This window comes from Peromyscus eremicus, chromosome X, assembly GCF_949786415.1.
Source record: "Peromyscus eremicus chromosome X, PerEre_H2_v1, whole genome shotgun sequence".
Classification (NCBI taxonomy): domain Eukaryota; kingdom Metazoa; phylum Chordata; class Mammalia; order Rodentia; family Cricetidae; genus Peromyscus; species Peromyscus eremicus.
In genome coordinates this window covers 34,627,076-34,652,099 of record NC_081439.1, presented here as the reverse complement: position 1 = coordinate 34,652,099, position 25,024 = coordinate 34,627,076, and the positions used below count along the sequence as shown (strand labels likewise).

Sequence of the window (25,024 nt, the reverse complement as noted above, 5' to 3'; positions counted from 1 at the left end):
ATTCTCAGCACTCTCTGCGAGTCCAAGCGTGTATGATGCCCCATAAGAGGTCTCTGGAAATCCTGTCTACCTAGGAGTCCTCGGGCTCAGGAATAGCAGGTGCCACAGGTCCATGGTGAGCACCAGCTTCCGGAGGGGTAGGACCGGGGGACTGCGAGGCTCTTGCAGCGCTCGCCCGACAACTTTGTAAGTTCGATGCCCCTCTCCTGGAAGCCGTGCCCCACCTGGACTCCTCCCCCTAGTGCCTCCACCTCTCCACCTCTCCAGCTGTGCCAGGAACATCCCCGGCTGGCAGCCGGAAGTTCCTGCGCCTCTTCCATTTAGCTTTCTGCCCAGGGGGAGGGACGTGATCCGGGATCCCTGTGTCCCCCTAGCAGCCCCCCCCCCCTTTTTACTTTGGTACAGGTCCGTCCCGGGGCCCGGGGTTGAGAAACAGGCAGGGCGTGGCCGCGACCAGGCCCCGCCCAGGTCGAGGTAAGAGAGAGGGCGGAGCGCAACAAAGGCACCTCCTCTGTTACGTCGTCGGCCCCCACCCCAACCCGACGGCTTAGACCGGTCCCCGCCCAGCCGGCTTCCGCCGGGAATGAAGAGCGGTGGGGTTGGCGCTGGTCCCGCGGACCCCACGCGTTACCGCGGAGCGCCCCAGCCGCTTCCAACAGATCCCCCCGCCGTTCTGAGCCCGGCCGCGTGCGCTCCCATTGTCTTTAAGGCGGTGGGAGCTGGGAAGCGTGTGCGAGGCCTCTGCTGATGCTGAGACTGCCCTTTTGCCACCTTCGCACATAGAGTCCCCCCCCCCCCCGCCCCATGGAGGTACCAGCGGGGGCCGCGGCAACCGGAAAGGATCATGCGGCCAAAGACCACCCCAAAGATGCTAAGGTCTTGGCGCCAGGTGGAGATCTCCCGGCCAAAACATCATCCCCGCACAAAAGTGGACACGCGCTGCATGACTGGGACACCTTAGCTACTGTAGGTGAGTGAGAGAGTAGGCGGTCACGCAAGGGTCCCCTGCGACCCTGGGGACTTTATCTCCCACATATTCAGTACATGGCCTCTGGAAACGGGGCGGCCCTACGTCACAGAGCTTTAAGGAGGGTGACTTCACCTTGGGGACTCGGTGGCTCCCTGTTGGGGTGCCAGTTACCCCGGGGACACCACGCCCGGCTTCCCTGGCGCTTGCGCACCCGCTCGGGCCCAGGATGCCTCGGGGTCGAATCCAGCCTCCCCAGTGTGGACCCATGGTGGCTCAGAGGGATGCGTGACCCCGGGGGGACCCTTCAGGGACAGATATGTCGATGTTTTCCCCGCATCCCCTGTGGGCCCGGGTCTCGGTTTTTCTTTAGTGGCTCGGAACTTGATCTCCCCGTGACCCTGCAGGTTGTTGAGGAAGCCGGTGGATTCCTACACGGGCCAGGATGCTCCGAGGGGGCTGGGATCGCGCGAGGCATCGTGGGCGGCTGCTTCTCAAGTTTGACTCCTGGGAGTCCGGGGCGTCTCAGAGACCTCGGTCTCTAGGACAATTGCGCCTAGTGTGTTGATTTTTAGGAAAGTGTTCCTGGAGGAGGGACAGAGGGAGGGAGGGAGGGACTGGTGCCCTCCGCTTGGCTGCAGGCAGAAATTCTAGAGACTTCTCCCTGAACCCCGGTGTTGGAAGGGAGGAAGTAAAGTCGGGGTTCAGCGCCAGGGCTGAGGGAGGATTAACACCTTCTCAGCCAGGCTGGAGAGATGACTCGGTGGGTAAGGAGCTTGCGACCTGAGTTCTAGCCAGGTTCCCTCCCGCGTGGAGGCTGACGCTCGTTGTGTCCCGGCTTTTGATTGATTGACTTTTGAGGGAAATGGAGCCGCTTGAATGTCGTTTACTTATGATAATGTAGCCCTGGCTGGTCTTCCTGTCACTGTGTAGTCCAGAATGGCCTTAAAGTGTACATTTCCCTACCAACCCTTCCTAAGTGCTGACATTGCAGTCCTACTCCACCACAGATTGCTTATAAGGTGCTGGGAACTGAGCCCCGCCCTTGTTTATGAGACAATGAGTGACCTGAAAGTCACTTCATAGCTCAAGCCCACTGGAGACTCCAGGCAGTCCTCCTGTCTTAGCTTTCCCCGTGCTGGGACCATAGGGACTCACGGGCACTCAGCACCTCTGCTGGTTCACTACCCTTTTCTTTCTTTTGTTTTTGGAGACAAGGACTCTCTACATAGCCCTGGCTGTCTTGGAACTTACTGTGTAGACCAGACTGGCTTTGAACTCCTAGAGATCCTCCTGCCTCTGCCTCCCAAGTGTTAGGATTAAATTCGTGCACCACCACACCTGGCTCCTTTGTTTTAAATTCACTTATTTTCGGTGTGCATATGGGCGTGGGTGTGTGGAATGGACAGCACAAGTGTGAGGATCAGGGATCAACTTTGAGGTGTCTGTTATTCTGCCTTCCACCAAGTGGGTTCAGGGTATTGAACTCAAATCCTTGGGTTTGTCAGCAAGCCCCTTTGCCTACTGAGCCCTCTTTCCACCCCACTGTGTCTGGAGCATGGACCCCATTGGGCACCTCCCTGGGCCGTGTCAAATCCTGAATCCTACAACCTTTCTTTACTGTGAGCCTGTTCCCTCCGAACCTTCCAGAAGGACCTGGGTGCACGCGTCATCCACCCCTCTCCCCCATTCATTCTTTCATTTTATATACACACACTTAACTGAGCTACAAGCACACTCCTCATTGAGCCCGCACATAAATTTAGACCGACTCTATGACAAACATGGAGTTTTGGGGGTGTTTGAGACAGGGCTTCCAAGTGTAGCCCTGCCTGTCCTAGTACCTGCTGTGTAGACCAGGCTGGCCTGGAGCTGCTGGTGCCTACAAGTACATACCACCCCAAACCGCAGGGACCCCCCCCCACACACACACACACATACAGGCATGCTCATAGGAATACTCTAGAGCTCACCAGGGGACCCCTGCATCTCCAGTCATTCCCCAGCACACACCCCACTCTGCATTCTCCAGGAAATAAATATTGATGGTATTGCCTCCTACCTGAAACTCATTTCTCTATTCGTTTGGAAACTCAAGTAAAGAACATTCCAGGCTGAGGATGTGAGTGACTCAGTGGGTACAGTGCTTATAGCTTAGTTGGAATAGTGCTTACAGTCTGGTGGGTGGACTGCTTGTATTTCTACAGATACAGTTCATGTGGCTCAGTGGACAGAGTATTTATAGCTCAGTGGGTAGAGTACTTGTAGCTTAGTTGGTTCAGTGCCTCCATTCAGTGGGTAGAGTATTATAGCTAAGTGGCTGGGTGCTTATGACTCAGTGGGTAGACTGCCTTTAGCTCAGTGGGCAGGATGTTTGTAACCATAGCTAAGTGGGTAGAATTCTTGCAACTCGGGGGATCTCCGATCTAAATTTACTGAACAGGACCCCTCCCTCTGCTTGGCTGGACCTCTCCTGCACTCTTGTTTCTCTGGACTCAGTCGTGATCCCTTGTGTTCTGAGCTATCACCTGTGCCTCAGTTTACCGTTCAGTGACTTGGTGGCCAGCTTTACGAAAGCCAGTGTTAAGCCAGTGCTAAATCCTTGGTACTGCAAGGGCAGGAGCTCTTTGGTCTGTCTGAGTGGGAGCCTCATCCTTAGAGGTAGGGTCACATGACTAGCCATCTGTTAGATCACCACAGGCTAGCACCTTATAAACGAGAGGAGTTGCTGAGGGTCCCTCGGGGGAGGGAGAGGGAGGGGCACCACCTGGTAGTCCACAGTGATGATAATCCGAATCTAGAACCATCTAGGGGACACTTTGGCTGTTTCTTTGAGGCAGGAGGTGCCGGTGCATGAGTGGGGACCTGGAGTTCTTGAAAAGGAAAAGAATCATTCAGTCAATCACCAATCAGTCAATTAATATGGCCAGTCACCAGCGTTCATGCCTGTGGATGCAGTAAGAGCAGCTGCGTCATACTCCTGTGTCCATGTCATCCCCTCCACAAGCCCCACCCTCACTGCCACATGCCTGGTCGGCATTTGGAGTAAAGTGTAAGATTTGCATAACATTCATGGATATGCAAATATATATCCTTATCCACATTGTACCTCGAAGGCCTCTGACTCCTAGAGCAGTCCCATGGTACATGGGAAAGGGAGACTGTTCACCCATCGGGCTGTTCTCTTTGCAAAGTCCCTAAAGATGGGAATGCTGTGTATAAGACCCCTCACCACATCACCACCTCCCCGAGCGCCACCTTCTCATTCCTTGTGGTTTATGGGGGTGGGGCTCATTGTCATTCAAGCCAAGCATCCGCCCTGATGGAGTGAAGGATCATGGGATGGAGGGATATGGCCACAGGATGTCTGCAGCACCCAGAAGCTGGACTGGATAGGGAGGGTCCTCCCTAGGGCCTACAGATGGCGGGGCTGATGCACATACACCTCATTGTCCTGTCCTTGGCAGGAGGACAACAGGTGAACCTACCCACTCTGTGCCATCTTAAATCTCACCCACCCTGCGCCATTTTGGGTTAACCCTATATGTGCCATCTTGAAAGCCACCCGCCCTGCACTATCTTAACTGAACCTACCATCACCATCTAGAATCCCACCCATTGGCAGCCATCTTGAATTATTTCAGGTTTCTTTTTCTGACTGTTTTCTCCTGAACATTCTCCTAGGACATAAGGTGTTTGTCCTGGCCTCCTCAACCCATGGCTGTGTGTCTGTCCGTCTCCTCAGCCCCTGGCACCCTCATCTCTAAATCACCAGGGTTGACATACTGTGGTCCCTCTCTCAGAGGCACTTGCCCTGAATCACTGTGATGCTGGTTCTAGAGTGAGTTTCAGTGTGATTTTGCCCTAGGGGTGGGGCCAGATTGGGGACACCACCCAGAAGGAGGAAAACAGGAACTTGTCACAGCGTTAGTCACACAGGCCAGTGCTTCTTGCTTCTATGTCCCCTAGAGCCTGGGTGCTCTAGGTTGAGTCTAAGCACACTCTAAGGACAGCACCTTCATTCTCTTGAGGACTTGTGCATCCTGAGACTTTCTCTGTATTCACTCAAATTTTCATTTTATTTTATTTCTGAAGTGCTGGGCATTGAATATAGAGCCTCAGTTACACTAAGGAAATCCCTTCCTCCCTCTTAAGTCTCCTCCCTCCTCTTTTTCTTCCTGAGTCTCCCCTTGTAGCTCAGGCTTTCCTGGAACTCACTGTGTAGTTTAGGCTGCCCTCAAACCCCTGGTAATCCTTCTGTTTCTACCTCGGAAGCTCTAGGATTAAAGCCTTCCTCACCAGGCAGAGTTTTTGAAAAGCTGGGGATTGAGCCCAGGGCTTTATGTGTGCTACACTAAATATCTTACTTTCAGTTTTATTTCCTATCTGTAATAGCCATCAGGCCATCACACTTCCTTTATTTTAAAAAGATTTCCCCTTGAGGTTGAGGATGTAGCTCAGTTGATACAGTGCTTGTAACTCTGTGGGTAGAGTGCTTGTGGCTTAGTAGATTGGCTCTTCCTGTGGCAGGCCATCGGTGCTAATGACACATTGGCATCCCTGACACTTGGCTCCTACAGGAATACGCTGCATTGTGCTTCCAGTCCACTCTTCGGTTTATGTTTTCCTTTGTGAGGCTGGAAATGGAATGTGGGGACATTTCTTTAATATTATTTTTGGGGGATGGAACCTAGGACCTTGTGCATGTCAGGCAAGCACTCCACTGAGCTACACACCCAGTCCAAGAGAAAACTTTATTAGTATTACCATCATTATTGTTACTATTATTACTCTTGTTGTTGTGCTAGGTGCTGGGGATGCAACCGAGGGACTCATTTGTGCCAGGCATGTACCCCCATCCCCTCCCACCCACCTCTTTAAACACATTAGGTGCTATATTGACCTGAGACAAAAATCACCAATTTCCAATATGATGGAGAAAAGGAAAGAACCTGCATGTCTCCACACAGCCCACTGGGATTGTCCCTACTTGCACCCCATTGTTTACTGAGACCCAGTTCTGGGCATCTGGACCACTTCCACGTAATATCTGTGTCTACTACCCCAGGAGCCTTGTTACATTAAAAAAAATCATACCACCCCCATGGCAGACATACAGAAAGTTACTTTTGTACGGTCCCAGGTATCCATGGATGGGGCACTTGACTACCATTTGTAGAGTGTGCACAGTGCGAAGGCAGCATCTTCCTACTCTGAGGTAGTCATTCTTTTTAATTGGGGAGTCCACTCATCCATGTGGTGTAGAGGGCAACCTCAGAGTCTGTAAGGGCTATAAAATCGTGTACAATTAATTTGGGTGGTGATGTTTGTTACCTTGCTGCCCCCTGACCTGGGAGTCACTTTACAGGTCATGGAACTGTGCTAGGGTGACTGGCGTGAGTGGATGGGGATAAAGTGTCGAAGATGGAGTGATTTTGCACCACATAGGGATGCCGGGACATTCACTGGAGATAGGCAAATACAACATGCATTTGAGTGATTGTGGGTATGTTGGTATCTTACAACCAAGGGATTGGGGGCTGGAGGTTGTATAGGGACAGACAACTTATGCTTGAGCACAATGACAACACAATTCATTCTACAAACTTTGAAAATTGGTGTGGAATGTGTATTAGCTAGCTTTCTATTGCTATGACAAAATCTCTGGCATAATACAATTATAAAGATTTGTATTAGCTCCATTGATTTGGACTGTGGTGACGCAGAGCATCATGGGAGCATGTGGTAGAGCAGAGGTGCTCACTACATAGTGGCCAGGAAACATACAGAAGAGGAGACTGCGGTCCCAGTGTCCCCTTCAATGACACGCCCCTGATGAGCTAAGTTTCTCCCACTAGGCAGTAAATAGCACCTTGCCCTGGGAGTTTCTGGTACTTTCTGGTTGTCTTTGTTCTGGCAGCTTCTGGGAGTTGGCGCTCTGCTGCACTGTGCTTTTCCATGGTGTTAGGTTTCTCAGCCTGTGCTTTGGCTCTGCAGCTCCCCTGCTCTGTGTAATCAACACCACCAGCTGCCTCTGCACCCACAAGCCGCAGACACAAGTGTGAAGGAAACAGGTCGGCAGCCATCTGACGCAGAAGCCATCCTGTGGACTGCACAGCACAGTGCATCTGTCAGGCTCTGCTCACACGGTGTATTTTAGACACAAAAGTGATGTGCCATCCACCAATCAGAAACACAGGCAAAAGTTCTGGTGTCACAGCACTTGCTTTTCTCATTGCTGTGACAAAATGCTTGATAATCGGAATTTAAGGGAGGAGGGGATTATTCTGGCTCAGACTGGTGCCAGTCCATCATGGAGACAGGAGTATGAGAGTAAGGAGCAGAGAGAGGTGACCGCTGGGGCCCAGCTCTCTTCTTTTTATTTAATCCAGGAGCCAGCAAAGAAATGGTGATGCCCACATTAAGGGTGGGATTTTCTACCTTTCTATTGCTATGACAAAAATCTCTGACATAATACAGTTATAAAGATTTGTATTAGCTCCATTGATTTGGACTGTGGTGACACAAAGTGAACCACATATTCAGGTGTGGCCTGGAACAGACCCTGCTGAGATTATTCTAAGAACATTTTCAGTGTGGCTACCCAAATCCTCTTTGAAATGTCTATAAACACTCTCACCCACTTTTTACCCATCTGACCTACTCTGGGCCAGTTCTGGCTTCCACTCAGGGTCACTTGTGACTCTGTGTGCCTCCTCCAATCCTGTGTGTTCTGTGATAGGTATCTCCTGGTTGATTGTCATTCTTTTCTAAATAACTAAGCTACAGAGACCTATTTTATATCACAATTAATTGATTGTAAGCTAAGATAGCAGAAGTAAAAAATAATGCTTTTTGGGGGGCATTGCAAAGCATGCCTTTTGCCCCTTTAACACGACTTTAGTGCTGAATATGGTTTTCGTGGTCGTTGGGCTGTTCAGGCCGATGTCTAGCTGTGGATGTGTCCTTCTTGATCTTTGCCTAGCTCTAGCTTGCTGTGGGGAACGTCCTGCATGGTTGCATTGGTGGGAGAAGACTGGGATTTTATGAGGTTTGCTTTTTCTTTCTTCTTTCTTCTTTTGGGGCAGGGAATTGAGACAGGATTTGTCTCTGTAACTATCCTGGCTGTTCTGGAACTCTCTGTAGACCAGGCTGGCCTTGAACTCACTGAGATCCACCTGCCTCTACCTCCCAAGTGCTGGGATTAAAGGCGTGCGCCACCACCATCCAGTGAGGTTTTTTCTGAGTAAATGGCTTTACTACATCGTAAGAGCAAGCACTGTGCATTGAAGTATTATAAGGCAGAAAGCAACTATGTTTAAAAGTTGAGGTGGGAGTTGGGCATTAGTGGCGCACACCTTTAATCCCAGCACTTGGGAGGTAGAGGCAGGCGGATCTCTGTGAGTTCAAGGCCAGCCTGGTCTACAGAGTGAGTTCCAGGACAGCCAGGGCTGTTACACAGAGAAACCCTGTCTATAAAAAAAAAGCCAAGATGTGGGAGTGTGGGAGTGTGGGAGTGTGGGTGGGTGGGTAGATGGGTGGATGGATAGATTGGGAGTGGCTGGTGAATGGGTTAGTATAGAATAGAGTGAAATGGAAAAGAAGTAGTGAGAGGAGAGAGAAGAGATGGCTGTGGAGCTGGAGAAATGGAACAAAAGGGGCACAGGGAGAGATGAGGATAGAGAAAGATGAAGAATTAGGAGGGAGCTAGTGGTGTTGGAGAGGAGAAAGTGAGGAGGTAAAAGAGCAGAGACAGCTGAGGGCTGGATAGCGGAAGAAAGTGCAGGAGGAGCGGAGAGGTTTAAGAAGAGGAGGAGACCGGGAGGTAATCGAGGTGGAAGACGAGGAAGAGGTGGTAAACAAGTTAGGGTTAAAAGTACCCCACCAGGCCAGGCAAATGGTGGCGCACGCCTTTAATCCCAGCACTGGGAAGGCAGAGCCAGGTGGATCTCTGTGAGTTCGAGGCCAGCCTGGTCTACAGAGTGAGATCCAGGACAGGCTCCAAAACTACACAGAGAAACCCTGTCTCGGAAAACCATAAATAAATAAGTAAATAAGTAAGTAAGTAAGTAAATAAATAAATAAATAAATAAATAAAGTATTCCAATAGAATTCACTGAGTCTAATATCTGGGCTCTTCCCATGGCAGTGTTTAAATCATGGCCGACTTGAAATCCAATTTCCAATGCACATAGCTGGCAATTAATTTTTTTTTAAAGTTTTACTCAGTATTTTTACTGCATGTATGTATGGTGGCATGCTATAGCATCCTTGTGCACGTCACAGAGAAGTTGTTGAGTGAGTTTAAACCGTGCCCCACCCCGCCGTACATGGATTCCTAGATTTGATCTCAGGTCGTCAGTTTGCAAAACAAGCCCTTTACCCTCGGAGCCATTTCCCTGGCCGCTTGACTGACAGTTGTGTATAAAAACCTATCCATAAAGTCCGAAGGCTGAAGTACATTTCTCTCCCTGTGTCCAGCTTCAAGGCCCCAGGTAAGCATGGTGTCCATTCCTCAGATATGTATACTTTTCCTGATCCAGGGGAGACTTGACTGGCTGCATTGTCTTCCTCAGGCACTGGAACATTTGGCCGAGTGAACCTGGTGAAGGAGAGATCAAGCAGACGATACTATGCCTTGAAGATTATGAACATCCCAGATGTCATCCGCCTGAAACAAGAACAACATGTTCAAAATGAGAAAGCCGTCCTAAAGGAAATCAACCATCCCTTCCTCGTTAAACTGTGAGTTCCTGGCTCCTTCCTTCTCAGCTCCCCACTTCCCCAAGGTTATTCGCTCAAGAGTTCATTGTAGGGGAGGTGCTGGCTGTAGCTCAGGGGATAGAGTGCATGCAGCTCAGCTAATACAGTGCTTATAGCTCAGTGGGAAGAGTGTTTGCCCTCACCTAGTAGAGTGCTTGTAGCTCAGTGGTATGAGGTAGGAGATGGTAACCAGGTTTTGTCTTGATTTATTTTTGTGTGTGACTGTGCACACCAAAATAGTACCCACAGAGGCCAGAAGAGGGTGCTATATCCCCTTGGAACTGTAGTTTCAGGTGGTTGTGTACTGCCCAACTGGGAGCTGGGATTCGAACTTGCATCCTCCACAGGAGCAGCAAGTGCTCTTACCCTCTGATCCCCCTCTAGCCCCAACCCATGAGTTTTTATAACAACACCTTTTTGTGTGACCTGACTAGGCCCCATGATGCTGACATTAGTCTCCTCAATGTTGATACCCCTGTAAAAGTCAAAGACCTGGCAGGTCTTTTGTTATAGCATCTAATCAAGGTGACAGAGTAACCTAATTATTCATTCATAATTTTCATATAAAACTCAACTGGTGATTTTTATCAATGTTAAATCCCTTTTTTGCATTTTAGAAATATACACACATTTATATAAAAGGTATCTCTATACATAGTCTGTGAAGGTCCATATGTGCACATGCATGCGGAGATCAGAGGGTAACGTCTGTTGTCATTACGTTGTTACTTAGTTCACACTAAGAGTTTGAGACAAGGTCTCCTGCTGGCCTGGGGCTCAGCAAGTATGATTGTCTGTCCAGTGAGAGGGTAAATTGCCCAGCATGGCGTCATTGAAACACCACCATACAATATCCATGCTATTCTAGAGTGTTCCATCCTGTCAGAACATTTAGAGGTACACTATAGTCAAAATTCATTAGAATAGCATAGAACTTGAGTGTCAGAGGTTGGAGAGAGGCTCAGAGGTCAAGAGCACCTGCTCTTCTTGCAGAGGACCCCAGTTCAGGTCCCAGCACTTACTTACCTTGCAGCACATAGTCATCTGTAATTTTAGTTCCAGGAGATCCAATGCCCTCTGCTGGCCTCTGTGTCTGGTGTACTTTTGTATATGTATATACACATACACACACAGATATAAATAAAATACAGATAAGTATTTTTTAAAAATTTAAAGCACAGGCACCTTAAATTCCACATGGACTTAAATATTAGCCAAAATGGGTTCCTCTTAGCAACAGCACCAACTAAGGCTCATCCCTCTGTGAGTGTCTGTGTCCCGGTCACATCTCCTTATGAGGACTCAGTCCCGTTAGGTCAGATCTATCTCAGGGACATCATTCTCCCTCAGTTTCCCCATTTAAAGACCCAGCTCCACACATAGTCCTGTCCTGGGGTCCTGAATATGCAGACTTTTAACACAGGAATTCTGGAGGAATGAATCCTGAGTGCTTAACTCAGACTTGACACCTCCACCTACTACTGTGTAACTACACATTCCTTATAGGAATCTTTTCTTGCTTTCTTTACATATCTTGCATTCACAGGACTCAACAGGTGGGTTAAGAACTAGGTAAAAGTTGACTTCATGCTACAGGGACTCTGAGTTGACCTACATGCTGTAGTCACAGCATGGCAGAGCATGCTGTGTGTCTGTCCAGCTGTCTGAACACAACTTAGTGGGTCTTTGAACTTCAAAGGATGATGTGCATGCTACTGGAGCTTATCAGGGTCATCCATCTGGCTTGTGAATGTTGTCTGTGAACATGGAGTAGCCTGCTTGTCTGGAACAGACATGGGATGCGCAGTGGAATGGCTCCAAACAGCTGATAGGCCTCTCTCAGTTTGTGTTGCTTCAGGGATGTGGACTTCTCTGCAAATGGCTTTATTAAGAGTCAGTGTTAGGCTTAGCCCACCACTGTGGGTGTTACCATTCCCAAAGTAGGGGGAAAATGTCCTGTTTCAGCTGTCAACTGACACAACCCAGAAGGGTCTCACTGAGGAATTTTCCACATCAGATCAGCCTTTGGGCATGTCTGTGGGAGTGTTCTCATTGATGATTGACATAGGGATCTGCCCACTGTGGACAACACCATTCCCTAGGCAGGACAAGGGTGTGCTGTCAACTTGACACAGAAACTTTGTGCTCTGGATGGAGACCATGATCCCTCACTTTGTGCACCCATTCCTCCTATGTCAGAGGGATATGCACACAGAGGTCTAACCAGTAATGAAGTCTGTGGTAAGTGAATCTCTGGAGAGGTCTGAGCTGTGCACTCTGAAAGGTCGAGTGTCTTTGGATACAATACAGCAGGTGTTTGGAGGAGCCTCCCATCCTAGGGGGTTATAGTCAGAGAGTGCTCTGTAGACATTGCTGTATGCACCTGGAAAGCAATGATGATTGTGGATGAAAACCTTGTGGTAGTTGAGTGGGAATTACTTGGGTGATAGATGATTGACAGATGGATGGATGGATAGATAGATAATAGATATAGATGTTGGTAGATAGATGATATAGATGATAAAGATGATAGATGGATAGATAGATAGATGATGGTAGAAAGGTGATGGATGGTTGGATGGATAGGTTAAATAGCTAGATAATAGATGATGGATGAATAGAAGATGATAGTAAGATACATAGACACATACATACATACACACACATACACACATGCACACATACACACACATACATACATATATACACACATACATACATACACGCATACACGCATACATATGTACATGCATACATGCATACATATGTGCATACATTCATACATAGTTTTGGTTAAGATCAAGGTGATGGTGAAGGTCCCACCTAGGGCAGCAGCAGCTTAGCACATATTCTCCCTGTGAACGTCACCCTCAGGTTGTCCTCACATAGCATCCTATGACATCCTAACATCAACCTACAACTACAGTCCATCTAAGCACAACCTTACTGTTTGGGTGAGCTGGCATCGGACATCTTAATCAAACATCCTCTTTACTTCCTGGCCAACTTTGACTCTGTTGCTGTGATAAAACAGTGACCCAAAGGGACTGAGAGTAGCTAAGGGCTAACTTGGCTTTCACTTCTCTGTCACCCCCCATCTCGGAGGTAAGGCAGAACAGGAACCAGAAGCAGAAAGCTTTCATCCAGCCCAAGGATACTTATCCACAGTGGGCAAGTCCTCCTCTGTCAATGATCAAACAGGACACTCCCTATAGACACCCACAGGCCAGTCTGATGTGGGAAATTCTTCACCGAGTCCCTTCCCAAATGACTCTGGGCCATCAAATTGACAGTTAAAGCTAACCAGGGCACATGCATATGTTTGTACCTGTTTATGTATTTATCTTAATATCTGTATTTATATTTTGATATTTGCACATACGCACCTGTTAGTGTCTGTGTATACCAGTATATTAATGGGAACATCCACCTCTGCACATCTGGAGTCTGTACACACATCTTACCATCAGTGTCTGTCAATTGCCTACATCCATCTGCATTCACATCTGAGCACCCACCTCAGCACCCATCATGTACTCTCTTGTGTCTCCCAGATTCTGGACTGGCCATGACAACCGCTTTCTGTACATGCTGATGGAGTTCGTGCCTGGAGGTGAGCTGTTCACCTACCTGAGGAACCGTGGCCGCTTCTCCTCAGTTGCTGGAATCTTCTATGCCACCGAGATTGTATGTGCCATCGAATACTTACATGCCAAGGAGATTGTGTATAGGGATCTGAAGCCTGAAAACATTCTTCTAGATCGTGAAGGGCATATCAAACTCACTGATTTCGGCTTCTCCAAAAAACTGGTGGATAGGTGAGTGTGAACAATCACAGGGTCATTAGAGGTTAATCAAACGTTGAAGGTTTGATTTAGATGGGTGGACAGACATGGCAGAAGATGCATGGTGGGTTCTGGTGTGATGTACCCCTCCCTCCATCTTTCAAGATGGGTATCCCACGTCTTTTCCTATTAATGTCGTAAAACACTCCTAAAAAAAGGAGAAAGGAAGAACAGGTTTATGTTAGTTGGTTCCTGGTTCCATCATGGGACCATGTGCCAATAGGACCATGTGTAGAGGGCAGCTGCTCACATCGCAGCCACATACAGGAGGAGACAACAGGAAGTAGGGCAGGGTTATCAGACCTTGAGCCCAACCCCAGTCACCCAGCTCCTCCAGTGAGTTGCCGCCTTCTTTAAAACCTGTCCAGAGTCTTCTCAAACAGCACTACCTGATGGACACCAAGTGTTAAAATACCTGAGGCTGAGGGAAATAGTCCACACCCAGTGTACAATTTTGGGAGTGGGGGTGACCCTCCAGGTTGTGAGCAAAGGAGAAAATCATTCTGTCATCAAAGTAGGTGAATTTTGTTCTGGAAATTGTAATACTGTCCATGTGTGAATGACTTCATACTTGAATATATATGCATGTAGAAATATGTATATATATGCAAATATATATATTTAGCTACACCTCTATATTACATGTACAATAATATAATTTATATGTCTACATACATTTATATATAATTATATATAGTATTTATATAATATATAATTGTATGTGGATATGTACACACACACACACATATATATATTTTACACACACAGACATGCATCCAGGGATACTATAGCTACATCACACAGTAGTTCCATTTTCTTTTTTTGGTTTTTTTCGAGACAGGGTTTCTCTGTGTAGCTTTGCGCCTTTCCTGGGACTCACTTGGTAGCCCAGGCTGGCCTCGAACTCACAGAGATCCGCCTGGCTCTGCCTCCCGAGTGCTGGGATTAAAGGCGTGCGCCACCACCTCCCGGCGTTTTTTTTTTCAAGACAGTGTTTCTCTGTGTAACAGCTCTGGCTGTCCTTTGTCGACCAGGCTGGCCTCAAACTCACAGAGATCCGCTTGCCTCTGCCTCCCAAGTGCTGGGATTAAAGGCATGTACCACAACTGCCAGGTAGCAGTTTAATTTTTAATGTATTTTTTGCCTCAAGATGTATTGTGTGTGTATGTGTGTGTGTGTGTGTGTGTGTGTGTGTGTGTGTGTGTGTGTGTGTTACCCAAGAGGCTAGAAGAGGACATTGGATCTCCTCGAACTGGAGTTACAGGTGGCAGCATGCAGTCATGTGGGTGTTGGGTACTGAACCCAGGTTCTCTGCAAGAGCAGCCATCCCTCTTAAGGCTGAGCCACCTCTCCAGCCTGTACCTTAGTGTTTTCTATTTATAGAGCTCTTTCCTTGGGGGCCTTTGCTCACAGCTAAGAGAGCTCCTTTGTAGATAAGGAAGAAGATGGTGTCACATTCCTGTTAACCCATAGCCTGGGGGTGGGAGGAAAAGAAGGCTTCACCTTGAGGGAATCAGGTATTTTCCAGCCTCATCAGGTTATCTCTGTGCTGAGGACAGATTCTCTGTGGTCCCAGTACTAGCAGAGTGTGCTAAATACCCGTGACCAACCATACAACCATTGGGGCATTTTACAAAAGTGATTGTGTGCAGAGAAGTTCAGGGCTGTAGAAACAAGTCAAGTTCAAGGCTATAGAAAGTTCCACCTAAGGCATGCAAGCCTCCGTCCAGCCTGAGGCAGACATGGACTCAGCTTTCAGTAGGGTAAGTGGAGCTGTCTCAGATACAGTTACCTGTGGCCTCATCCTCGGCTACCGTGCTCTATCTACCCTGATCTTATTCTAACTGAGTCAGGCTACAAGGATCAAAATCTGAGTTAATGGGCCCAGAAGCACACAGGAGCCTGTGACTGATTGACTTCTAGTTGATTCCATCGGGGAGGGATAGGAGGCAGAGGGTGTGTGTGCAGCCCAGACTGGCCTGGCACTCACCAGGCAGCCAAGGATGACCCTGAACTCCTGATCCTCCTGCCTTGACCTCCTGAGTGCTGAGATGGCAGGTGAACATCTCCGCCTCCTGTTTATGCTGGGGATCGAATCTGGGCTCTGTGTCTGCTTGGCAAGCGCTCTACCCATTCAGCTACAAGCATTCCACCTACAAAACTATAGGCACTCTACTCACTGACCTATAGTTCCATCCCTGCAGAAGTATCGGAGTTGAACCATACCATCCCTTGTACCAGGTCTGGATCAGTTCTTTACAGATTCTGGGCCTGAGTCCCCTTTCGTACGTTACACTTGCAGAACTTTTCTCCCCATCTGTTCCCTGCTCTGTCTGCTTTGGTGCACAGAAGCTTCTGGTGTGCCCTCCCTTCTGTCAAACTTATTGAACCACTAGAATCCCTTTTAGAAAATCCTTGTGCTGTGACTTGCACAAGTCCCCTGCAAAATACTCTTATTCACTGAGCCATCTCTTGAGCCCGCTTTTTTTTTTTTTTGGTTTTTCGAGACAGGGTTTCTCTGTGTAGCTTTGCGCCTTTCCTGGAACTCGCTCTGGAGACCAGGCTGGCCTTGAACTCACAGAGATCCGCCTGTCTCTGCCTCCCGAGTGCTGGGATTAAAGGTGTGTGCCACCACCACCTGGCTTCGAGCCCGCTTTTTAAAACATGATTTATTACATTTATTTCTTTTGGATGGAGGAATGTGCCATGGTGTAGAGGTCAGCTTGTGAGAGTCAGTGCCCACCTGCCTCCAGGAGGGTCCCCAGAATTGAACTCAGGTTGGCAGGCTTGACACAAGTGCTTTGACCCACTGAGCATCCCCCCAGGGTTTCAAGCACACTAGGCCAGCGCTCTGTCAGCTTTACCATGGTTCCAGCTCCAGGACATTTTCATTATGTGTGGCCATGAAGCAGTCCCTCCCTGCTCCCTTCATTCCCCCCTCATAACCCCCTGGTGTGCGTTTTGCCTCTCTGGGTCTTCCTGGCCCGTGCACTCTACACACACAACATCAGTGCGATATTTTTTTTCCCTTTTTATGTCCAACTTATGCAGTGGCCTCTTTGTCTATGTATGTGGTGCCACCTCTCAGATTTACTGTCCTTTTCATGGCTAAATACTATTTCATTTTAGAGTTTGACCACATGGTGTTTATCAAAACTTGTATAGCTTAACTTATTTTTTAGTTGAATCTTTCTTTTAAAGAAAGAAACAATCAATTTTTCTTATTTCATATGCTCTGCAATTTGCAGATGTCAGCAGCTATTTGCCACACCAATTGGCTGTTTTTAACTATAAATGAAAGCCAGGCATGGTAGCGCACACCTTTGATCCCAGCACTTAAGAGGCAGAGGCAGGTGGATCTCTGTGAGTTTGAGGCCAGCCTGGACTACACAGGTGAGTTATAGGATAGCCAGAGCTGTCACACAGAGAAATGCTGTCTTGAAATAAACAAAAACTCTGAAGTCCTGATCCTCCTGCTTCTACCTCCACATCTTTTTTATGCCATGCTGGAAATTGAACCCAGGGCCTACTGCATGCCAAGCATGTGCTCTACCAACTGAGCCACATTCCCAGCCCCTGTGGCTAATGTTAAAGATAGTTCATACTGCATATCAATTTGCCCACCTCTCACTCTCTCTTCCCTAGTATTCTGTCTACTACTTTCAGTTTTGTTTATTTTTCTAATGATGTGTATCTATGTGTATGTTCATATGAGCACAGTACTTAGCAGAGGCCAGAAAATGACCATGAGACCATTAACTAAATTATATGTAAGCTAATGCTTGTAAGGAAGACATTCAATGAAGAACATGTCACTATAGGGTCAGTTTATGTTATCAACATAGATGGAGCAGCTGGGTATGGCGGTCCATGCCAACCCCAGCAAGTTTGAGGCCATCCAGAGCTACAAACAAGGAAAAGAGCTTAGGCTCCGGAGTGTTTATATAGTTGTCATTAGTGTGTGTGTGCTGAATGTTTGAGCACATATTTGTCACGGTACATACGTGGGAATCACAGGACAGGCTTTTGCAATCCGTTCTCTCCTTTTGCCTCTTATGTGCATCGATCTTATGTTCGTGCAGCTTTACCAGCTGAGCCATAGTGAACACCTGAACTTTGGATTCCTTCAGCATTATGTAACAGGTTCATGTACCTAGTCTGCTGTGGGCAATCCTTTACTGAGACCCTTCCCAGGGGATTCTGGGTTTTGTCAGTTGACAGTTAAAGCTCACAGCACAGCTTCTCCGTGCCTAAAAAATGGGTCTGCCCACAGTGAATATGGCTTGTGCCTCAAATACTTTCACCTCATGAAATCTTAAACTTGTCACATCAGTTGGTGCTCAGAAAATTTTAGATTTTGGGAGCATTTTGGTTTCTTTCAGTTAGGAATGTTCAACCTATGTGGCCATACGTCAGTTTTCTGCACTGTGACCATACTTGTGACGTGGTCTTCATCAACTCTGTGTTATAACACCTTCCAGATTTCATGAATTCATGCTTCTGTTGCCTCCACAGAACATGGACTCTCTGTGGGACACCGGAATATCTCGCCCCAGAAGTCATACAAAGCAAAGGCCATGGGAGGGCCGTGGACTGGTGGGCACTAGGCATCCTTATATTCGAGATGCTGTCTGGGTGAGTTACTCTCCTGACAAATGTGACTGTATGCATACGGTGTCTCTTTCACACCCCACACACTTCCTTGGAATCTCCTTTCTGACACTGCCCATGGACACACTCACATACCCCACTGTCAAGATTTAGAGGGTGACTGAGTGTTTAGTTTTCTTAAGCAAGAATTTAAATTTTCATAGACAATCACAGTTCCTTATGTGTAACACCCATCTTATTTGTGGGATGATATATGAGGCTGAGCAGTACCCATGGTGAACAAATGACACCAGCCAAATAGCTTAGTTAGTAGTGATGGAGGAGCAGATGAAGAAGGCAGGGTCGTGTTACATTTTTTTCACCCTAAATTCCTTTTCTTAGCAATGCATAGGTCGTGGGAGTAATGGGCTCTCTTTCTGTCTCCTGATTAACAGGAAGGTTGGTCATTCCTGAGGGTTACTGGTGTCTGTCAAGTCTAGTATATATCTGAGAAAACTGTGTAAACACAGAAAATGAGATCCCCACAGATCTAGGTGTAGCTGGGGGAATTGGAGGCCAACACCATGGCAATGTTCACCTGTATAGACCTAAAGAGTCACTGGCTCCTGCTGGGGAAGTAACAATCATCCCAGCCCCATGAGCTTTTTTCTGGTGCCTAAATGAAGGAAAGTTCATTCTTTGTGGATCAAGCCAGGTAGAAAAAACAGCTTGCAGGAGGATTTTACAAAAATAGTATGAGATTTGTCAAAAGCGAGCATCTGCCTACCCACCCATCCATCCATCCACCCACTCATCCATTCACCTACCCACCTATCCGTTCATCTATTCACACATCCACCCACTAATCCACCCATCTATCCACCCATCCATACACACACCTATCCATCCATCAGCCCATCCATACACCCACCTATCCATCCGTCTATCCATCCATCCATACACCCACTCACCCATCCACACACCCACCCATCCATCCCTCCACCCATCCACATACCCATCTATCCATCCATCTATCCATCCACCCACGACCCATCCATCCCCCAACTCATCCATGCACCCACCCACCTGTTCATCTACCCACTCATCCATCTACTCTTCCAGCTCCTAGAGGCTCCAGATGTCCTTGGCTTTTGAGGCCCCATCAATCCCATCTCTACATGGCTTCTCCTGTGGGTCTGTATCTCTTCTGTCTGTCTTGAGATTACTGTTACTACATTTAGGGTCATCCTTATCCAGAATGGACTCATATCAAGATCTGTTACTCATTCTCTAGGCAAAGACCCTATATGCAAATGATGTCCCAATCATGTGTTCTGGAAAATTTATACATATTGTATGTGAGTGTGAACAATTCATGAAATATATTTATACATATGAAACCACATTTATATGTACAAAATGTATAATATATAACATAATTTATGATACACACACACACACTCAAAGAAATGCTTTAGAATCAATAGGAAATTATTTTTTTCATTCCAAAGTGATTGTGAAGAAGAGCCTGGGGTCTCAGTGTCTTTTTGAAGGGCACATCTCCAATAACCTAACTTCCTTCCACTAAGCCCCTCCTCTTGAAAGTTTGTAACTGTCAGTTCCAACCCCCTCGGGGGAGGAAGCCATCAACAGAGGCTCTTTGGGGGCCATCAGGACCCTCCTTGCTCTCCTTGTCCTCCTGTGGCTACACTACCTCCTGAGACCATCTGTCTCCTATCTGTTTTCACACAGCCATGTTGCCAATTGTCAAGCAGTGGATCCATCTGACACAAATTATTTTTTGCCTCCATTAAGCAAAAATAATAATTGGCACAAAGTAGGCATAACTCTATATTTAATTCTGCTAAAAATAGACGCTTCTCTCTGCAACAGGTTTCCTCCGTTTTTTGATGACAACCCGTTTGGAATTTATCAGAAGATTCTTGCCTGTAAGATAGACTTCCCCAGACACTTGGATTTCACCTCTAAGTAAGTGCACTCTCGGTTTCCTGCTCTGTTCCTGTGTTTATTTTCAACAGTTTGTGAAATAACGCTGTAAGCACACACTCCTGGTAAACTCTGATTCATTACATGTGTCGGTCACTTTTTCCACCAGGAAGGGAAAACCTTTCAGTTATTCTTACTTTATTGAAATGTAATATTTGAAAGGCTTGTTATGTATATCATTCCTTTTGAGATAGAAGGTATTGAAACTAATGCAGATTTGGAACCAACTGTGTAAGCGATCACTGTCCATCCATTCATCCATCTATCCATACATCCATCCATCTGTTAATTAATTTATTAGTTATTAGTTTACAAATTGAGAGAGGGTCTTTCTTTGTAAGCCTAGCTGTCCTGGAACTTTCTGTGTAGCTAAGACAAGCCTTGAACTCATAGATATGGCCCCCTGAGTTCTGAGATGAAAAGTGTGCACCACTGTGCCAGGCCTGTTTATTAATTTTTTAACTTAATTTTTTTTTGGATTTTTCGAGACAAGGTTTCTCTGTGTAATAGCCCTGGCTGTCCTGGAACTCACTCTGTAGACCAGGCTGTCCCTGAACTCACAGAGATCCACCTGCCTCTGCCTCCCAAGTACTGGGATTAAGGGTGTGTGCCACCACTGCCTGGCTTAACTTTAAATTTTTAAACTTTTTTTTTGAACCACTAAGAATAGAGGGGCTTAGTGGGAGGAAGTTAGGTTACTGGAGATAGGCCCTTGAACGAGATGCTGAGTCCTAGGCTTTTCTTCATGATCACTTCAATGTGTAAATACAGGATTTTTATTAATTTTTGACAGTTCTATACACATGTACGGTATATTTTGCTGAGATTGGTTTCTTTATTGAGCTAGAAGGTTGAAGCTCTGTAGCTCCACAAGTGTTAATTTTTCTTCCTTTTTTTTCTCTTACTGAAATTGCACTCCTCATAAAGAATTCTTGCACACAAGATGTTTAGAGGTCAACACGTTGCTTAAAAAACATTTGCTCAATATTTATGCTGACCATACATTTCATGAAGATTATGGTAAAATTAGTGGAAATAAAAAAGAAGGATTAAAAATATATAAATACGCCGGGCGGTGGTGGCGCACGCCTTTAATCCCAGCACTCGGGAGGCAGAGCCAGGCGGATCTCTGTGAGTTCGAGGCCAGCCTGGGCTACCAAGTGAGTTCCAGGAAAGGCACAAAGCTACACAGAGAAACCCTGTCTCGAAAAACCAAAAAAAAAAAAAATATATATATATATATATAAATACATTTAACTTTCCTTGATTTGAATGTGGTCAGATTTGAGTATTTTCTAACCAGAATGAGCCTTGATTTCCAGTTGTTCATTTTATTTAGTTAGTTAGTTAGTTAGGAAGAAGGGTTCCACATAGCCCAGAACTTCTGATCCTCCTCTTTCAGCCTCCCAAAGGCAGGGTGACAAACAGACTTGTGCCACTCGTATCCAGGGTATGTAATGCAGCAGATGGACCCCAGGCCTAGGTGAGCACTGTACTCACTGAGTTATAAGCATTCCACCAACTGAGCAACAAGAGTTCTGCCCACTGAGCAACAAACACTCATCCAACTTAACAGCAAGCACTCTGCCCACTGAGTTACAAGCACCCTTTCTACTGAACTACAGTTCCTGTTGGCTATTATCATAGGTGCTATGGATTGCAGGATGTTTGAGTGTGTGTGCATGCATGCGCGCGTGCACGCGCACATACACACACACACACACACACACACACACACACACACACACACACACACACAGCATCTCATCTCCACCCTGCCTTAATTTCTCTGAGTCTTTGAGTCTTTGATTTACTGCACCTCACCGTCCTTTTCATTCTCTCATCTTTGATCCACGATAAAGACACAGACGAGTGTCTGGGACTTCATTCAGCAGGTGTGCTCAGCCTGAAAACTCAGTTTCCCCATACAGAACTGTGTAAAGGAATGCAGGTGTGGGCCTGCAAAGCAGCCCTGGCAGTTACACAGGAGGAAACCCTGCTGGGATAGATAAGTGCTAAAGGGTTGCAGGCAAAGTTCACAGGATGAAGGCTGTGCTTGTAGCATAGCAGCAAGCCGAGTGCTTGCTGGCAGAGGTGGCTGGGTCCTTGTTGTTCAATAGAGATTTTGTAACTCTACCAGTTGAGTACTTGGTAATTGAGTGTTGCATAGAGTACGTGTAGCTCAGTGTTCAGAGTGCTTGTGGCTCAGTGGGTAGAGTGCTCGTAGCTCAGTGAATAGAGTGCTGGTGGCTCTGTTGGCATGCACCAAGGCCTGGGCTCCATCCCTCACCATGTATGGTACACATGTCTGTAGTCCTGGCATGTAGAAGACAGAAGCTATAGCTTAGAGGTTGAAGGTCATTGTTAGGGGTGGGAGCCCAGGTTGCAAGCTGCCTACCCACTCCAACCCCCAAAATGCTTTTCCCATGGACACACCGTGTGTGGGTGCAGGTGGGGTTGGTGCCTGCATTGATTCTGGCATTTTCCGAATCTAAGTAAAATCTGCTCCACTCATGCAGGGACCTCATCAAAAGGCTGCTGGTGGTAGACAGGACCCGGCGCCTCGGCAGCATGAAGGTAAGTCATGTCAGAGCATTCCAGTTTGCACACTGATGGTAACATCATCCACTCAGAGGGTCCCAGACTATGCTCAATGTTAGCTATTTTTGTGGCTTGTTCATTTCTTTTCATTAATTCTGTGTACATACTACACGGGTACATTACCTGCCATAGTGGGCAGAGCGCAGTGGGTTCCCTGGAGCTGCAGTTAGAGATTGTCCACCACCATGTGGGTGCTGCAAACTGAACCTGGGTCCTCTGCAAGAGCAGCCATCTCTCCAGCCCCTGTTTTGCTGTTTTAGTGTAGCCCAGGCTGGAATCAAAGTCAGTATGTAGCTGAGAATAACCTTGAACTTGTGACCCACCCACCTCGGCCTCCCAGAGCAGGGATGACAGGCATGCACCACTACTCATGGTTGACTTGTTACTCTTTATTTTTGAGAGTTTTTGTTCATTTGCTCTTATTTATTTACTTTTGAGACAGGGTCTCACCATGTAGTCTGGCTGTCCTGGAACACTCTTATGTAGACAAAGCTGGCCTCAAACTTACAGGCATCCACCTGCCTCCATCACCAGAGTACTGGAAGTAAAGGCATGTGCCACCACACCTGGCCACTTGTGTTTTTTTTTTTTAACTGCTTTATTGGAGAGAGATTTTACACATGCTACACACACACACACACACACGCACGCACGCACGCACGCACGCACGCACGCACGCACACTGTTTCTCAAATGCTTTTTACTAACTGTGTCTGTTCATTCTCAAGAATGGGGTTGAAGACATCAAGCGACACCGATGGTTCCGGGGTGTGGACTGGGAATCTGTGCCACAGAAGAAGCTAAAGGTGGGGATATCATACACCTTTAAACTAAAGGAACCCCTCCATAGCCTATCCTAACCGCCCAGCGAGCTCCCACTGCTGTGTCTCAGTCTTGCAAATTAATTCACCAGAGATTTCTTTCGTGATTGTCTACATGTATGTGTGTCTGTGTTTATGTACACCGTGTGACTGCAATACCAGGGTGCCTTCAGCCCTCCTTGTAAAATTTACATTCTGAGTGACAGACACTGCATGTCCCCACTCAGCTGCCCAGTGTCACCTTTCCCCGTGAGCCATGCAAACATTTCTGTCAATCAACAAAAGTGTCCAACTTCCTCACATTTCTGTCTAATGGTGCTTCATTTATGTATTTTGTGTGACCCTTAGCCACCCATTGTGCCCAAGATAACGGGTGATGGTGACACCTCCAACTTTGAGACATATCCAGAAAGTGAGTGGGACAAGATCCTTCCCGTATCCGATAAAGAACTGGAAATATTCAAAAATTTCTGAGGACAGGAACGCACATCTGCAAGGTGAAACTTGTTTTTTCTGAATTTTAAGGTAGGTTTCCATGTAACCGAGGATAGCCTTGAACTTACCATGTGGTTGAGGAAAATACACTCTGTGCAACCAAGGATTGTGAGTTAGCCAGGCTTCAGGGTTTCTTAAAATGATTTGCAGGTCAGTTGGTAGTAAATGTTGCCAATCACTTAACCGTGCCCCCTTTCTCTTTTTGCTTCACTAGGAGCATGAGAAATTCCGTACTGTGCCGAGGACCAGAACCAATTCCGTTGCTTGTCTTTTGCCTTCTTGATGAAAAACTAGAAGGATCCAGCATATGTAACCACCATTCCTTCGATCCTGAGGATCATTGTCCGCAGGACTTGGCCTCTTTTGACAACTCAAAACCTGCCTAGTGGGAAGTTCTTAATAGCTGTTAAACGGTAGCTTTGTCCCTTCTCTCTGAGTCTTGTGTTTCATGCTGCGGATTTAGATTTTGTTGTGGTGGTTTCTCTACTGAATTTTGTAAGTTTGAATTTGACCCATTTGGTGATAGCTGTCACTGTGTATGTGCACAGAAATTGTGCATTACTGGACATTTGGTACTTTGATGTGCCTGTGACATGGTTATTTTTCCAAAGCTTTCTGAAAATCTGTCACTCTGCAGGTAAAAAGGGGTGTGATATATGCATTTTTAAAATGCGTTTCTATGCATGTGGCAGGCGTTTGTGTACGTTGTTTATTTAGTCACTGTGTATTTTGTTCCTCTCTGGTCACTATAAACTCGGAAGTCAGGAAGCCACATGCCCTGCAGACCCTCCTTCAAATATGGCACAAACAGGTGGCTTTCCCCAATCTTCCAGTTTAGACGTTTCCAGTAAAATATCCCTTCCTAAAGTTAAGCCAGAACTCTGCATACTCCATTAGCCACATGGCAACCTGGGTGCAAAGATTGCCTTTTTATG

At 46.9% G+C, this 25,024-nt stretch overlaps 1 protein-coding gene across 2 annotated transcripts; it reads left to right on the top strand.

Annotated features, from left to right (window-relative positions):
* Positions 1–542: 542 nt before the first annotated feature.
* On the top strand, positions 543–24,518 carry Prkx (protein kinase cAMP-dependent X-linked catalytic subunit). 2 transcript variants are annotated; one of them, XR_009376103.1, is made up of 9 exons: positions 543–970; positions 9,544–9,712; positions 13,285–13,548; positions 18,091–18,210; positions 20,059–20,154; positions 22,692–22,749; positions 23,502–23,579; positions 23,943–24,119; positions 24,304–24,518. XR_009376103.1 is itself a non-coding variant. In XM_059251081.1 (9 exons), exons 1-8 carry the CDS (start codon positions 805–807, stop codon positions 24,066–24,068), a joined length of 1,077 nt encoding a protein of 358 aa, XP_059107064.1. In that variant the 5' UTR covers positions 544–804; the 3' UTR covers positions 24,069–24,091; positions 24,304–24,518. The 2 variants fall into 2 exon arrangements, 1 of the variants encoding a protein (XP_059107064.1); XM_059251081.1 differs by having other exon boundaries at positions 544–970; positions 23,943–24,091.
* Positions 24,519–25,024: the final 506 nt, after the last annotated feature.